This window comes from Poecile atricapillus, chromosome 3, assembly GCF_030490865.1.
Source record: "Poecile atricapillus isolate bPoeAtr1 chromosome 3, bPoeAtr1.hap1, whole genome shotgun sequence".
Taxonomy (NCBI): Eukaryota; Metazoa; Chordata; class Aves; order Passeriformes; family Paridae; genus Poecile; species Poecile atricapillus.
Genome location: NC_081251.1, coordinates 31,981,554 through 31,998,073, shown reverse-complemented (window position 1 = coordinate 31,998,073; position 16,520 = coordinate 31,981,554). Strand labels below are relative to the sequence as shown.

Below are 16,520 nucleotides of genomic sequence, written 5' to 3'. Positions count from 1 at the left end.
AGGCACATCAATAACATTAAACTACATGTTAATTATGTAAAATGATCACCTCATCTTCCTGATAAGGAAAACACAAAAATAATTGAAGTATTAATTGACTATTCCAGCTACTTTTATTCAAATAAACAGTCTTAATATTTTTTATAAAATGACAGAGCAAATACTAAATTTTCAATTTAAAAACCTGAACAAGGCAATATATTTCCTGTTTAAACAGCTATACTAGTTTTAAATGTCATTTAACTTTGATCTTCTATTGAGCCTTCAAACAGATATGGCAGTTACATATAAGTATTATGATATATGTTGTGCTACTTCATATCTTATATAAATTTTCAGAACTATTCTCTGAGTATGTTTTAACTTAGACAAACACTTATTTCAAATCAAGTCTTCTCTTATTTCAAGTCCATCAGAGGACAAGTTTTATGACAACACCCACCTGTAAATCACATCAATAACAGAAGATTGAACAGGTTCATCTTCCAGTAGCAAAAATAAGTGAATGTTGATACTCCATGCCTACTCACTACAATTCTTCTTGAAAGGAAAACTGGGTCATTTGAGTGACCCAATGCTAATTCCCCAAAATTCCCCAATGCTAGCCTATATGCTTAACAAGAATGGAGTATCTACCAGCTTTCTGCCTCACAGTGATGTCAAGCAAGTATTTTTGTATCTGCCTCTCCACCATCCCTCATTATAGAAAATAGCCTACATTTCACAACTGAAGTCCCAACTACATGCTCAGTGTTACAACAATACAACCACTAGAAATCACGGGGTAGACTTGACAATGTTGACTTGAGCAATGGAACTATCTATACAGTCTCTCTTGAGCTTCAAGACCAAGTTATGAAAGAGATGGCATGGCCACTTGGTGGAAAGAGGCTCTCAAGTAAAATTATTTTTGTCAGATATATGTGCAGCTTACCCTCCTACTGAATCACAAATATTGATTTGATTAATATTTGAAATATCCTCCAGCTACACAAATGTGAATTTCATACTTTAAGTATGAGTAGATGAAAATTTTATTGGAGAACAGAGTAGAAGTTTAATTAGTGTTTTAACAACTTCCAATTAATATATATTATTAATTCAGAACAAATTCTTTAGTATCCTCATGTGAACAGCTAAAAGGTTTAAGTGCTACAAATTCTGGTAATTCCAGTTCTAAAAATCATAAACACAGATGGAGCAAGAAGATATAAATGTTTTGAAACTTCAGACTTTTATCCAGGAAATGCAATGCTCTAGCAGAACTAGCAGTTAATAGCAAGGGGAAAACAAAAACCTTTAAAGTTCACTGAGGAGGAGAATATAGTCATAGCTAGAAGTGAGGCTGCACTACTGATTTATAGAACAGCTTGGAGCATCATTACAAAATTCCAGGTAGTAAAAATGGCTCCAGAAAAAACACTGCTTCTCATCTATCTCTAGGTCCCTTTTAAGATTTTTAAAAGAAAATTACAAAAGTATTAGATTTTTGTTTTCCACAGAAGATAAGCTGCATTATTAAGTGTTACATTATTGTAAGAATAAAGAGGAAACCATTTTATACACACTGTTCCATTTCTGATTTTACGATGCATGTTAAAATGTATTTCTAGGACTAAACTCCAAAGCAGAGTTCCAAATTCAGCAGCTTTGAGAGTACCCTCTTACACCTATAAAGATGTGTAAAATGAACATTTCATTCCACACTGTAAAATTGTCATCATTTTCAACTCCATCTCCATTACTTAACAATATAAACTAACCGAAGATAAAAACCTACCTCAGGACTCTTGCGATTTTGCAAAATCTGCTTGTCTGTTTCTTTGTTAGCGAAGAATCTGGTACAGCCTCGATTTAAATACTGTAACAATAAAAAAGTGGAAATACATACTCAAAGATACAAGTAAGGAAAACATGCTTTTATTTAAGGCTTGCCCTACATGGCTTGATTCAACCACTTGATATAAACAACATGGAATATGCTCATAATTCATTCCTTAAAAATGTATTTACTTACATCTACAAAATTAAAGAACTGCAACAGTACCAAACTTCTTTTGAAAGTTTTTTTATTTTGACAACTAAAATACTTTTTGACACAATGGGATATTCATTAAGTCACATAATACTTTCTTACTATTTGATTCTGTTAAACCTATTCAAGGAGTCCAGGATTACAGAAAAGACAACCAAAATAGGAACCAAAAGCATTAATTTTCTGGCCTACATATAATATGAAACTACTAATTTTTCCTCACCAAATATTTCTATGGGTAGTAGGAGACAGTGTATTTAAAAGCTTGAAGAATATTTAGCATGGTCTAAGCAGAAGCCTTATTTAGAACCGGGCTTCTGATAGCTCCCTCATGTTGTATGGTAATCTCAGATTAACTGTTCAGTAAATCAGACTGAGTTTAGATTTAAATAATTGCTGTTGCTTCCAGCAAAATGGGATTGCCAGCCTTTTCCTTCTGATTTGTTCAGCTGAATGTAAGAACTCTGTCCAAAAGCTTGGACAGAGCCCTTTGTCTGAAGGAAGTGAACTGATTCTTTGCTCTTTGATTGAACAAAGATGCTTTCTAATAGGTGAACACAGACAATTCTACTCTCTGATTAAAATTTACATGCAAAATTCCAAAACCCCAAAATATTATTTGAAGCATTTCTAACAGCAGAAGAAAAACTGGTGACAAATTTAGTATTAAAACAAAGTGACAACTGTTCAAAGCTAGCTTGGTGTTTAACAAAGTTTTCTTTATCAGCCAATAAGAATGCAAAGCACAGCATATTTTAAACACAATATATCCCTGTATTACAGCATTAGTAACACAATCCCAGAAACTGGGGATGGGAAATGAGAAAGATACTTTTCAAAAAGAGAGTGTGGAAACTTATCTGACAGGTTGAGAACATGAACCAGCATGGTAATAATGATAACCTACATAAAAGACATTTAATCACAAGATAATGGCTGTCATTTGAAAGCTAAAACCTTGAATAAATTTATATATTAAATTAGGGAGAAATTATATTTTTAAAAGAACACACAGTTTCAGGTTATCATACAGTACATCTAAATACCACTAGACTTGGGTTTGGTTTGTATGGTTGTTTGCTTTAAGTGTAGTACAGCACACCATTGTAACTTTAGCGACCCAAACATAAGGCAATCTGGCTTCTGTTCCTGAAATTTAGATGTGAAAGAAGTTCAGCTTCTCCTCCCCATCTGTTGTTCTTCAGGTACAGAATTACTCCAGGTACAGGTTTACTGTGTAGCTTTACTTTCACAGCCATGTGATTCAGTCCAAGGCACAAAGACCTAAAAGGTTCAGCAGAGGCTTTCCTCATGACCTTGAATTTCTGAAAACTTCTGCAGGGCAATCTAAAACACAAACACCCAGGACTGCATGCTTTCATGTGGGTTGTGCTGGAGAATGGGTGTGTAAGAAACCTGCAGAACTGCAGGGCTATTTGCATAATGCTTGGCCAAGTAAATTCTCACTTCCCCAAGGAAGCTGCAGGGTAAGGAGGAATTAATACAGAGGTAATGGCCATAAGAGTTGCTGTAATCCAGAGGACAGGTCAGGCAGGTGCAGCCAATGCCCAGAGCAATGTGTCCCTATGCCATGATGGCCAAATGGATGGAGAGGAGATTCCAAGGGATCACGTAAGTCAAAGGGAAGCAAGATCAAGGAGTAAAGAGAATTAAATTATCCCTTATCTTTTAATAATGTTCTTTTCCTTAAAAAAAAAAAAAAAAGAAAAAAAAAACCACACCATAAATTTGAGATGGTACTATTTCCAACAAAGTGTACTTTAAGGAAACCAGGCTTGAGTCTTAGAACACAAGCTGGCCCTAATTTGGAGGCCTCGATAAACCATAAGGCTCAAGACAACGGGCACAAGAGAGCCAATGTAAAACTGTGACTTAAGGGATGAGCTTCTCTAAACCAATTTTAGAGTTTTAGTTTTTTTCTTAATATATTCCTTGTAAAAAAATAGTACTGATAGGAAAATACTGAACAATCATCAAACTTTGCCTTATGTAATATCACAGTCTATTAGCAGAAGCTGGAAAGATGGCATTTCTATGAATTCTGAACCAGACGTGCAGTCACCTAAGCACAGTTTAAAAAAAAAGTGACAAGCGTGCTTATTCAAAACCATTTTATGATGAAAACTGAAGTAGCAAATGAGAATAAAGAATACAAAAATCATCTTGACAAAAGAAATGCAAATTTAGGAGGAAATTTGATCTTTTACAGTTTTGTTTTCCTAAAAATCTCCCATAAAGTGGGAAAAATAAAACTTGATGAAAATTTAGTGCAATATGGGCAATAAACTTTAAGAATATTTATATTCATTTACAAGCTTAGAAAGATGAAAATTATCCTAAGGTTTTGTTTGTTTGATTTTTAATTAAAGATAATCTATTTAAGTGTGACAAAAAACTGTGTTAGATTTTTTAAAATTTAATTTTAATTTAAATTTTTTTAATTTAACATGCAGAGTGGACCTTTCGCATGCAAGGAACTCAGAATTCAAACAGTAACTAATGGCAAAGCAATAAAATCCTTAATGGAAATTAAAGTGCCTGCTACAATCTTAGTAGAAGTCAAAAAAAAGGTCAAAAAGAAGTAAAAAAAAAAGGTGTGATAAGGCTGGTGTAACTATAAACTCTTTATACATTAAATATGCAAGAAAATGTCCTATGTAAAATAACTCAGACTTTTACAGTTAAGTACTGTCCTGCACCAGCCTGATTTTAAGAAGGTTTTAAGTTTGACCCTGACATCTACAATCTTAGGTGCTCTCATCAGCAGAATTCTTGATTTAAAAAAAATCCCCAAGAGCAGGTAGGCAACATATCTAGAAAGAAAAATCAATTAACTTCAAGAAATAAAATTTAATGGAAAGGTGGCTGGACAATAAAAACATAATTGAAATTCTGTTTAACATTTTAGCTTTAAAACATACAAGAGAATACTGCACAGAGTAACTGCAGAGCAAAGAAGCAAGTTTTGAAAAATAACTCCACATTTTACAAATATAAATGGTGTTGGGTGTTCTTCAGTACTATTCGTTGGGTGTTTCAAAATAAAAGCTTTCCTTCTAGGGAATGGAAGCAGTTCTTTCCTAATAAGCATCAGAACAAGTTTCCATCATGTAGTTGAGCACAAGCAGACAAACTATGAGAAGATACAAACTAAATATTTAAAGAAATAATGTAAGGTCCATGAAGACTTCTAGGAATGCCTTGAGAAAGTAAGAAAACCTGTCCTAGAATACTGCCATGGCTTTTAGAGAGCAAGATCACCTTGATACCACACAGTACAAATGTACAGTGCACACAATATGGCGTGCAGCTCTGTACCCATTTCCCTGCTCATCCATAAGGAAGGACTGACTTGGCCAAGCCAAGAGGCAGCAGCCGCCTGTTTGGTGACCTCCAGCTTCCCCACAGTGAGTGCACTGGTTTAGGTCTTGCCTGTCCAACCCCTGCTTTGCACAAAACTGGTAGGACATTTGTGTATTTAAAGCTTCTATCCCTCTGCTGAATTTTGATGGAACTGAGTGCAAAAGGGAAGATAAGCACAGTCCAAGTTTTACTTAGAAATCCAAGTAGGAAGATCAACTAACAAAGAAAACAGACAGCACAGTAACTTAATTCTTTGTTTGCAGTGCTTCTCATCTCGTTTGAAATCAAGGAAGTCTAAAAAGATGACAATAATTTAGCTTATGTCCTTTTAATTCCATATTGTACTACAAAACCCTTCAAAACCCAAGAGATTTGGTCTGCATATTTTAGGAAGACACAAAACTCCCCATCCATGATGTTCCAAGCCAAATATAAGGCAAGAAATAGTGAGAGATGGAAACAAATGACAGAACACAAGCAAACTGACTAGTATTTACCAGGAGATTTGCACTGAAGAAATTCACACTTTAAAACTCTAGAAGAGTCCATAATATTACTAACAGCTCTGTATACAACAGTACATTTTCTGGAAAAGCACAGGTTCCTCAGTTTTGAGACAGATGCTGACTCTGATACTCACCCTAAAGTTGTCAGGAGAGCTTAGATACAGCTTTTCCCTAATGTCTTCTGGAGCACCAGCACAAAGCCTGTAAAAGATATGGTAATTCCTCTCTTCTTTCCCTTGCACACAGATCCTAGATTTCTCCAGAAGATAGTGTGACACAAATCCACCAACCACCGAGTTCTAGGAAGAAGAAATATTTTTCTGATTATCTGAATATTTGTTACATTATTTGAGACTCAGGTCTTCAATTTACTTTTGACTGATCATGATGCACTCAATAGAAACTGCTCCAAAGAAGATTAAAATCTATACCTAATACATATTAACCCTAGAAAAAAACCCCATTGTCTATACCTAATACATATTAAGCCTAGAAAAAGAAACTATTGCCTTTACCATTATTTCTCGTCCCAGCTCATGTATTGTATATACATACACTCTTCTTAAGGATTTTCTTCACCCCAAAAATAAGAAATTCATAGCAGAACCTCAGAAGTTACAGCAAAGAGCATTGCTACAGCCATCCTTACACTTTTTCCATGATAGTGCTATTACAACCTTCTTGAGCTGCATTTCACTGAGACTCTTGTAAAATAAAAGGAGGGGGGTTAAATTTATAGAGTACATATTTGGACAACATCTTAGGCAAATTAGTTATGACACAACATTTTATTTCCAACACTTGCACTTCTTTATTGCGAAGGCATTCTGACACAGATTTTTGATAGCTCTTTGTTATCTGGCCTATGATAAAATTCCCCATGCCTAGAGAAATCTTAATAGCAAGAAAATTCCTGAACTTAATGGCTATTACAGGAACTATGAAGGATTGACTGACTGACAAACTTGACTGCAGTTATGCAATCGTTCCCTTATGCAGGAGGTCTCAAATCTGTACTCAAATCACTTTGAGAAACCAGACCTAAAAAGGTGACCACAAAGTGATATGTGATGTCTTGTAAAAAAGGGGCCAAGTAAGCAGGCTGATCTTGCAGCAGAAAGCTGAAACAAGCTTTGAAGCAGTTTCTGAAGATACTCAGAGGGCTATTTGCCTCAGCTGAAGTAATTAAACTGAAACACCATGTAAGTGTTGACGGGTAGATGGACAGATCATGAATCCATCAACAGATTATGAATCCATCATTTTAAGTAAAAATTTTGATTTCTCAGTAACTTTATTAAGATGAACCAGACCAACAGATAAAGTACTCTACTCAGAAAGGAATTTAGTAATTTACTATCTAAACTATTAACAAAAGCTCTGAAGTTAAATTACAAACCAAGTGATGAAAACTTAGGAAAAGACCACAACCTCAAGACTAGATAATGAGCTTTGAGTTTGCAGGAAAAGAAACAAGTTCTTGCAGTTGGTCTGTCCTCAGTCAGAAAGATGAGGAAACAATCTCCAGAGAACATCAACAGGAGTCTTCAACTCATACATACATACCAACCATACTGTCATCCTTAATTGTGGAATGTGTGTAAACATATGCCACCCAAACAAAACTACACCTGAGCAAAGAAAATTTTTCTTAAGATACACAGTTGACTAGTATTTCTATCAAAAAAACAATTCCTTGACTTCTGTCACACAAAAATTACTATGTGAGGTCCCAAAATTTCATACAAATACATAAAAAACCAGTAATTCATTTGAAGTTGAAATACATTTATGTCTAATACACAACTCACACTTACTTGAGCATTAAAGGAATGGATGAATACCTAACAGCAAGTGAGTTAGTCTTCATATGAGAAGACTCACATATGCAATGAAGGGACACGTTTTTAATCTTTTGAGGGTGGAAGCAATTTTCGTACTGACTTGCCACTGCCTTCCAGTAATGATACAGTACAGTGTGGCTCTGGTTTTTCTTTCAAGGTGACACAATAGAAATTGTATCTGTAAAGTGGGATGGTGGCTATTTGCTGCAAGACTAGTATGTCTGTTTAGCCTTCTGCCAGTCAAGTGGTTCCATTATATGGCAAAAAAATCACCATTGGTTACCTGTAACAAAATTCCAGTACCTTTTCATTGAAGTGAATTTCAACAAATTTCCCAAAACGACTGCTGTTGTTGTTGCGAACAGTCTTTGCATTTCCAAAAGCTTCTAATAGGGGATTTGCTGTTTAAAAAATAAATTTTGTAGAGTTAAAATTCAATCAAGAAACTACCAAAAAGAGAGAACAAATATATTATAATTAATCAGGGGACTTCTTTGGAATAAGGTTTGAAAATCAAAGGAAAAATATTACCTATTAGGAATAATATATTTTGCAAATTATACTGGATATATTGTGGTGAAACATAAAATTAAGAACTTAAGTGTCTCGTAACACTGCAACGTACTTGAATCAATACTGCAAGAAATTCAGAGACAAATGCCAAAAATTATTCAGTGATGTTCTTCCATAGGAAGTAGGTAAATAACTGGTACATAAATTACATGAGACAAGACACTTCCCAGTTATTTATTATTCATGAAATCTAAACTACCCACTTATTCCACAGACAAAAATGCCACTTAAATGTCATGAATGCAGTGTATTAGACTGATTCAGAAATTAATAAATATAATACTAGAAAGGCGTGTTGATTTCAAAAACCACTTAACAGTGCCCTTTAAATTAGGTCAATTAAGTGACTGACTGATTTGATGTTTTACTGGCTGCTGCTTTTCAGCATGTTAAAGCCCATACAGAAAGTGGCATCGAGCAATCTAATTCTCATCTACATATATATACACACTCACAGAAACATCATACACAGTTTAAGCAGTTTGAAACTGCTAATTAGTTACAAAGTAGAAGGCCTCTAAAAGACTGCATTTCACTAGCTCTGAAGATCAAAGAAAAATAGTTTACTGAATCACGTTAACAATAAACCACTAAAAGTATCTGCAAGATATTTTAAGGCTTCTAGCTAAAAGTAAGCCCTGGAAGCTAAGTGAACAGAAACTCAGATTTAAAACTCCACTGACAACCATTTAAATATCTGCTCCTACGAAAATTAAAGAATGAAGGAATGACATCAATATTTGGATAAAATATGTGTGATAATGCCTCATGTAATAGGACATGAGAATTAACTTTTTTGGTTTGGCTGTATTTTCATTTTTTTAACAATTGAAGTTTATAAAAATGCAAATCTGACTTCTTACATGATCTTCATAACTATTTGGGTATTTTATGTAATACTAAGTTTTAAAGAAAGTAAAGAAAATTAATAAAACCAAATTGCACAAGGTCTTCCAGCTAGGCTGAAGGTTCCTCTAGTAATACATATGCCACAAGCATATTCATTAAAATCATGCCTAAAAACCTTCAGAATCTGTGCATCAGATGCTGTTCTAAATTAAAAAGCCCAAACTCTTTGAGGAATATCTACAAGTACCAATTAATTTGCACCAGGCATTATCCAACTCTTGCCCACTTTCTGAGTTCCTTTAGCACACACTGGATTTCAATAAGGAACTGGTTGAAGCAGACAAAGAGCAACAAGAGATTAAAGCCTGCAGTACTCCTCTTGAATAAGTGGTTCAAATTTGAAAACAGGAAAATTTAAAGCAAAAGTAAATATTTTTTTAAAGAAAAAGAAAAAGACACAGAGTAAAGAAATTTAAAAATAAATTATTCTATGCTATAGAGGACTAAAACTGATGTATGAGGAATTATTAGATTGGCTGAAGTTGGGGTTTTTTTCAGATATTTCTGTTTTCTCAAAAAACTATTTTCTGTTCAGTTAGGAAGTACATGCAACATTAAAGAGGCTTAATGAGAAGGATCAACACAGTCTCTCTTCATCTTGTTTGGGAGCCTACTGTAAAGATAGATACAGTCAAAGTACTGTTCTATATTATGTGATTTCTGACAAAAAATGATATAACAGAAAAATGATCCAGAATCATAATTTAGAAGAACTTCGCTACTTTATTTGAGTTGGAGAACTTGATAGTGAGAAGGGGGAGTTAAATTTTCATGGTACTAACAAATAGTAATGAAAAAACAATCTTGTCCTTGCCAATTTTATTCAGTTTAAAATTCCATTTTGGGTATCACCTCTAGTACATTATGTGGGTAAAGTGCAATTCAAACATGCACATAAACATTTTCTAGATAAAATGACTGTATGATACTATAATAAATAAAAATAAATTCAATCACAAAAGAAGTTTCAAAACCTAGGATCAAGATCAACTGGCTGTAAATTAAGCTCTAGAAAGTCTGATAATATTTCTATGCTAGCTTTTATTCACTTGCTATTGAGTCCCATTTCTGAAAAAAAAAGTAACCTTAGAACCTTTAGTTAAATGAAAGAAACATCAATACCTTCTACAATTCTATCATCAATATCTTGGCCACTTCCATAGGATTCTGTCAAATACCTGTGATGCAAGATAAAAATATCAGTATCATTCATCTCATGCCAGGTTTCCTCAGTTAAACAGGGTTTAACATGGCTGTGCACAAATACTAACTAGTTACTATGGGGAAAGCATTCTGATTTTAAGTTTCAAATACCTATGTGCTTTGAAATAAACTTTACTTTTAACTTTTCTTCTTTGTTAAAACAAAAATATTCTTACACACTTCGATTTTTTTTTTCGATATCCCAAGACCTGCTAGAAATTTCTTTTCAACATGCGTATGAAAATTGAAAACAGTTTAATAGAAATATAATAAAACTATTACTTTATTATCTGTATTTATTGATATTCTTATTAAACACATAAGGTTTCCTGTCTATTTCCTGAACTTAAGACTGTTGCCCTCCATACAGTTTCTGTATTCAAATCTATCAGTGTTAATAAAAATCCACATGGAGATGGTGAGGATAAGAAATTACAGGTGTATATTTAAAGCAAGATTCAATTTAGCAATTGAAGAAATAATTAGAAAGTAAAACCACAATGTACTTGCTTCAAAGTTCCAGTCTTTTTTTAGATTTTTTTTCCCCTGCTCACAGGGTATGCTTTCTGGAAATTCACATGTGAATCTGGGACAAGTTAAAAACAGCTCTTGAAAATGGGACCTTCCAAAAAACTTCAGAAGCACTAAAAGAGCTGTATTAGTACCTTTAACTTTCTAATCACACAAGGGTAAAATCTTCCAGCTTTTAGAACTCTGTTATGTTTTGTACATGGACTCTATGGTGGAGGGTGGTGGGGAGAAGCAACAGCAATGATATTCGCCTGTTGTGTAATGAGTTCTTCCTTTGCTGAGAAGCAGGAGAACAATCTCCTGTAAGAGCATCTCTTGTGAGATATTCTTCCAGTGCCTGCTATCTTTTTTTGTTACTCTTATCAGGAATAGAATCAGGATGTCCCCTAAAAAAAATCTTTACATGCACCTTGCAGTTCCTACAGCTATCTATGAAAGGTTGCCCAGAGCAGAGCAGCATGAAGGACAGACAGGTTGTGACAATTCTTCACGCCATGTGGAAAATAATACCTCTGCTGTAGAGAAATACTAGAAAATACATGATGTTAGGGAAAAGAGAATTAAATATTTATAAAGGAAAACAAGTCCAGGGCGGGGCAAGGGAGCATATTTACACTGCCTGCACTGTGCTTCTCTGCATAATTGGGCCACCTATGACATAGGTGTATTTAATGGAGCAGTTCTTTCCAGTTACAGTGTTCCAGAGGGATAAAGAGCTGTTAAAAGATAATGTAGATATGGAAGCAAGGCTGATATATATCAGTAATACGGCTTCCATGTAGTTTAATATGCTTGATTAAGTATTGGTTGTACATGCACATCAATAAATAAATCCCACTATTGAGGCTTATTCAGCAAATTAGGGTAAAGTATATTCAAGTTAAAAAGATAATCAAGGAAACTAAAAAAACACCTAAGGGAGAACACAGAAATACACAGTCATGGCAAAACCAATAGTGTCTTGCAAGATACAGTTAAAATGTCTACTTATGTTTTTTTATCAACCACAGTACCAGATGTGCAATACCAAAATGACTGCATCATAAACCATAATAACTACATAATGTCATTACAATTGAGTTAAAGGTTCTGTATGTAGCTGTTTCTGCACATTATCATGTCAGCATTTAAGTTTAACTCAATTTCTTGTAATAAAGTGAATGTAGAAGTTAATACATATCTTACTGAATTGTATCGTAAGCCCACTGATTACCTTAGTCAGCTCTGCCTCTATGTCAACTAATTGCATAAACACAAGAGATACACGTACTAACTTTGGTGCAAACATACAAACCTCAAAACAAATTTAGTGTTTTCTGTCTTGCCAGCTCCTGATTCTCCAGAGACTATGATGGATTGACTCATCTTCAGCACTTTCATGTCACGGAATGCTTTATCAGCTTAAAAAGAAGAATATGGTTAACATGACAAAAATCAATACTCAGCAGAATTCCAAGGATAAAGTTAAGCTTCAGTGAAAAAATTAAAATTTAACATTTTCAGGAAGAGAAACTAAGTCTTTACAGTTGAATATCTTAATTTAATTATTTAATTAAATTCTATTTCTCTTTAATTTATACTATAATTATTTCTTTGTAATTCTTTCAACACTGACAAGAACTCAAAGTCTTGAAAACAAAGGCCTACTCAACTATATCCAGAATAAAACAAAACCAACCATCTAGAGCTAAATCTTTTTAATTAAACGTATTTACAAAATAGTAATCAATGTCAATTTTATATATTTTTAAAAGGGAAACTTTTGGTTCTACTTTGCAACAAGTAACATCTGAGGAAATTTGGAAAAAATCTCTCTTATGATGCACCAGGTACTAAAACCCCAGGTAATTATATTTTTGATTTCAAAATAAAATACAAAGCAGTAAGAAGACTTTTAACATGTCAGACTTTCGATTATAGTTTACAATTATTTTTTTATTTTCAAAAGTGATTGAAATCAGATTTAAGCCATAAATAACATTTCAATGTACTTTCTCTCTGTAATACAAGCATGTAAAAAGGAAACAGCGTATGTGCTCTGGCAATGTAATATAAGGCAAAGAAAATTACTACACTGAAAGGCAGAGCAGATCATTATTATGCCTTTTTCACTTATAAAATTTGAATTTATTTCTTTTTTAGTTTGTTTTTTTTTTTAATAATTGCAAGTTATATTTAAACTGCTTAAACTTAAAACACTGGAAGTGAAGAATAATCATAACAGAGTTGTTACAGTTGTTCATTTCCAAGTTCTTCAAACTGCATCTCAAAGATAAGAAGATTTGCAATTTTAGCCATTAGTAGTTTTATTGTATAATAGTTCAAAATAAACTAATTACTGCTACAGGTAGCAATTTACAGAAAACTGTGAAGTATTCAATGTTTGTTTTTTAAAAGACAAATACAGGCTCAGTACATACCAATTGCAAAAACATGTGGTGGCAATGTTCCCAGCGATCTACCTTGGTACTTTTTAATAGTATCTGAAGAATAAAACTTGGGTATATCAAAGTATGGATTCACTGCAATAAGAATGTTGGCTACATAGGTCTGTGAAGAAAACATGAACAGCAAATTACTAGGCAGTATCCAAGCAAGTGGTTAACAGCAGTTGTCTATTACTATTGCAGATGATACCCTCCATATAACAATTGCATTTATGATTCTCTCCAGCTAATGCAAATACAAGACAGAATATATTTTTAGAGTTCCTTTAATTATCTTCTCAGCATTTCTGTGAAATTATCCTGGGAAAATTTCCTAACCACCGAGCTGCGGAGTATGTCCTGAATCTGACCTTTCTCCCTATCTTCTTTTAAATTATTTCCTATTGTCTGCATTACTGGATCAAGGGTGGAATGCCAAAACCTCCTGCTCAAAAGCGAATAAACTAAGCTCATGGATAGCATAACACACTGTCCTCCAGTGAGGAGGATAGCTTTTCAGTATCTAATGGAAGCAACTCAGCAGGAAGGACCGACAGGATCCTGCCTGGGAATGCATTCAAGCCAGGCAATAAAAGCATTCAGCCAAAAGAAAATTAGCTATAGCTGCTTCCACAGAGAGAAATACAGAATGCAAATGTTCTCTCATAGAGAAAGAATTTGAGAAGAACCTCAGACAAAGGCTGCTTTTTACCTTTCCATAGGACAAGGAAGACTGAAGAGAGGGGTTTTTTTAATGTTTCTAAAAGAAACACATATAGTTTGGTTATAATTTCCAGGTTACATACCAGGAAGAAGAAAAGTCAGACTCAAACTAAAAATCAGATTTCCAGGAAAAGACCTGAAGAAAATGAGGTAAATCTTCAGCTTGAATAACTCATTTGCTTTGTTGTTACTGCGAATGTCCCTAGGAAACTGAAAATTGGACTCTATTGTGTAATACATTAATAGAAGGCTGGATCACACAATATATGGTATTTCTTAGATAGTTCTATTTTCAGCACTTATTTCACCAAAGGAAAACTTTTCTTCAAGAGTTGCAAGCACTAATATTAATTTTCCTGTTAATAACAAGATAAATATATAAATATATATAAAGGCATAAAACTGTTTACAAGGGAAATGTACATAAATTATAAACTTTCCTTCAGAAAATACATGTTCTGGACAACATATTAGTAGTACTTGTTTACACTGAAGAAAGGCTTTATGAACAAAAATACTATCCTACCCCATGATTAGTTCATATTCTGAATTCTACTTCGTTGGGGGGGGGGGGGGGGTTACTGTTTGGTTGGGTTTCTTTAAGGATTATTTTTCCAGAACATCATTCAAACAGCCATTTTTTTTTTATTTATTTATTTTAAAGCTGGGGCAAGATCTTGAGACATAAAAAATTTAAAGCCATGTAAATTAGCTGCAACAGAAGAATACAATTATACTTTTTTTTTTACATTTATATAAAAGGGTTTAGCTAAATTAGTCTTACAATATATGCTAAAAGAAAAGTTGATTATTTTAACACAGACACTTAAAAATATGTAGAACTGTTTTGTATTATCCCTAGCCAGCTTTGTATTAGGAAAAAAAAATAAGAAAGAAAGAAAACTCTTATCTTCTGTTTCACAGCTGTCAGTGTCTGGGCAGATGGCAAGGACAAAATGTAATTTAGTCAGAATTCATTAAGTACAATTAGGCAATTTGATAGCAATATAAAAGATTAAGATGGACATCTGAGCTAGGAGGTGTCAAAGACGGCACCTGTTTGCTTCGTTCAAAAATAATGAAGAAAGAAAACCATCTTTGTTAACAATGAAATAAGTTACCTGTAGGAACAATTGTGACACAAAGCTGTGCTATGGTTGCACATGAACAGTCGTGTAGATAAAAACCTATTGCTCTGCCTGCTAAAAATCAAATGGGATTCTGATCTAAAAGTATAATATAAGGGAAATAAGGCAAAAAAAAAAAATAGGCCTACAACCTCGACCTTTCCTTCTTAGCAGTTCTGTTATAGGAAAAAAACCAGAACTGGAAACACCTGGTAAATTTCTGAAAGGACATCTCTATTAGACTGGTTTTCATGACACACAATACTTACGTAAATTCTGTCCTTACTGTACCGAACTTTGATATTGTGAAGGAGAGTGGCTTCATTTAAATACATCAGGGAACCTGCGAGTAAAAAAAAAAATCACATACCATTAAGAGCTCAGGACTACCTTTAAGTACAGACAAAAAACTAAATCTTGAATTAAGGAGAAATTTCTTCCCCTCTCTTTGTTTACAGTTTAATCCTATCATTTCTTTACACTGTCTTGAGGCAGGAGTACTGACTCAATATACATTTTAAAAACCACAGACCTGCTCTTAACTGTACAATTGGAGTTAGAGAAAACCGCTGAACAAAGAGTCAGACTGCAAGAGCCTCAAATACAGGCTCTGCTCAGTGTAAGGTCCTTTTACCAGTCTGTCAGTCAAACACGGTGCATCTGCCTTCACACCAGCCTCTAAGAAACTGGTGCCTAACAAAATCCCTTACCAATGACTGTTTCCTTCCTTCCAGCTCCCTTCTCCAATCTCAGCAACAGTGTCCCCAGGGTAATGCCAGCCAACTAACATTTGGAGTAACAGCTGGCTCCTGGTGATTTTTGAATTGATGAATATAAACATCTAATCTGGATCTGGAGGCAGCAACAGCAGCATCACTATACCAGGCACTAACCCAGCCTTCCCTGCTTCAATTCTGAATTTTGTGAGTACTAGGCCTCCTCAGAGAAACTGTTAAGAAGGAAAAATAATGCTAACACACCAAAAACTAGCTGTTTTTTTCTCTTTTATTTCTTAACATAAAACACCTGACCCTGAGATTAGCTCAGTTAGTCAGAGCATGGTGCTACTAAGACCAATGTTGTGGATTTGATCCCTGTATGGGCTATTATTCATTTAAGAGCTGGACTCAATGATCATTGTGGGTCCTTTACAGATCAGAACATTCTGTGAGTCTGTAACTGCTGAAATGTTACAGGGTGGTAGCACCCACAGAAAGCTTCAGACTGTACAGGTTCACATTCTGGCAAAGCTGGTCCTT

At 34.2% G+C, this 16,520-nt stretch overlaps 1 protein-coding gene across 3 annotated transcripts in view; it reads right to left on the bottom strand.

Moving 5' to 3' along the window:
* The window catches only part of MYO6 (myosin VI), a 102,622-nt gene that overhangs the window by 47,638 nt on the left and 38,464 nt on the right, over positions 1-16,520 (bottom strand). For 2 of the 3 annotated variants that reach the window (XM_058835291.1, XM_058835292.1), the window contains exons 4-10: positions 15,531-15,604; positions 13,406-13,535; positions 12,280-12,385; positions 10,374-10,429; positions 8,073-8,170; positions 6,060-6,224; positions 1,781-1,861 (exon numbers count right to left, since the gene is read on the bottom strand). In XM_058835291.1, coding sequence (XP_058691274.1) covers positions 1,781-1,861; positions 6,060-6,224; positions 8,073-8,170; positions 10,374-10,429; positions 12,280-12,385; positions 13,406-13,535; positions 15,531-15,604 — 710 coding nt within the window. Of the gene's footprint in view, positions 1-1,780; positions 1,862-2,211; positions 3,320-6,059; positions 6,225-8,072; positions 8,171-10,373; positions 10,430-12,279; positions 12,386-13,405; positions 13,536-15,530; positions 15,605-16,520 lie in introns of those variants that run through there. The other variant, XM_058835293.1, reaches the window with a different exon arrangement.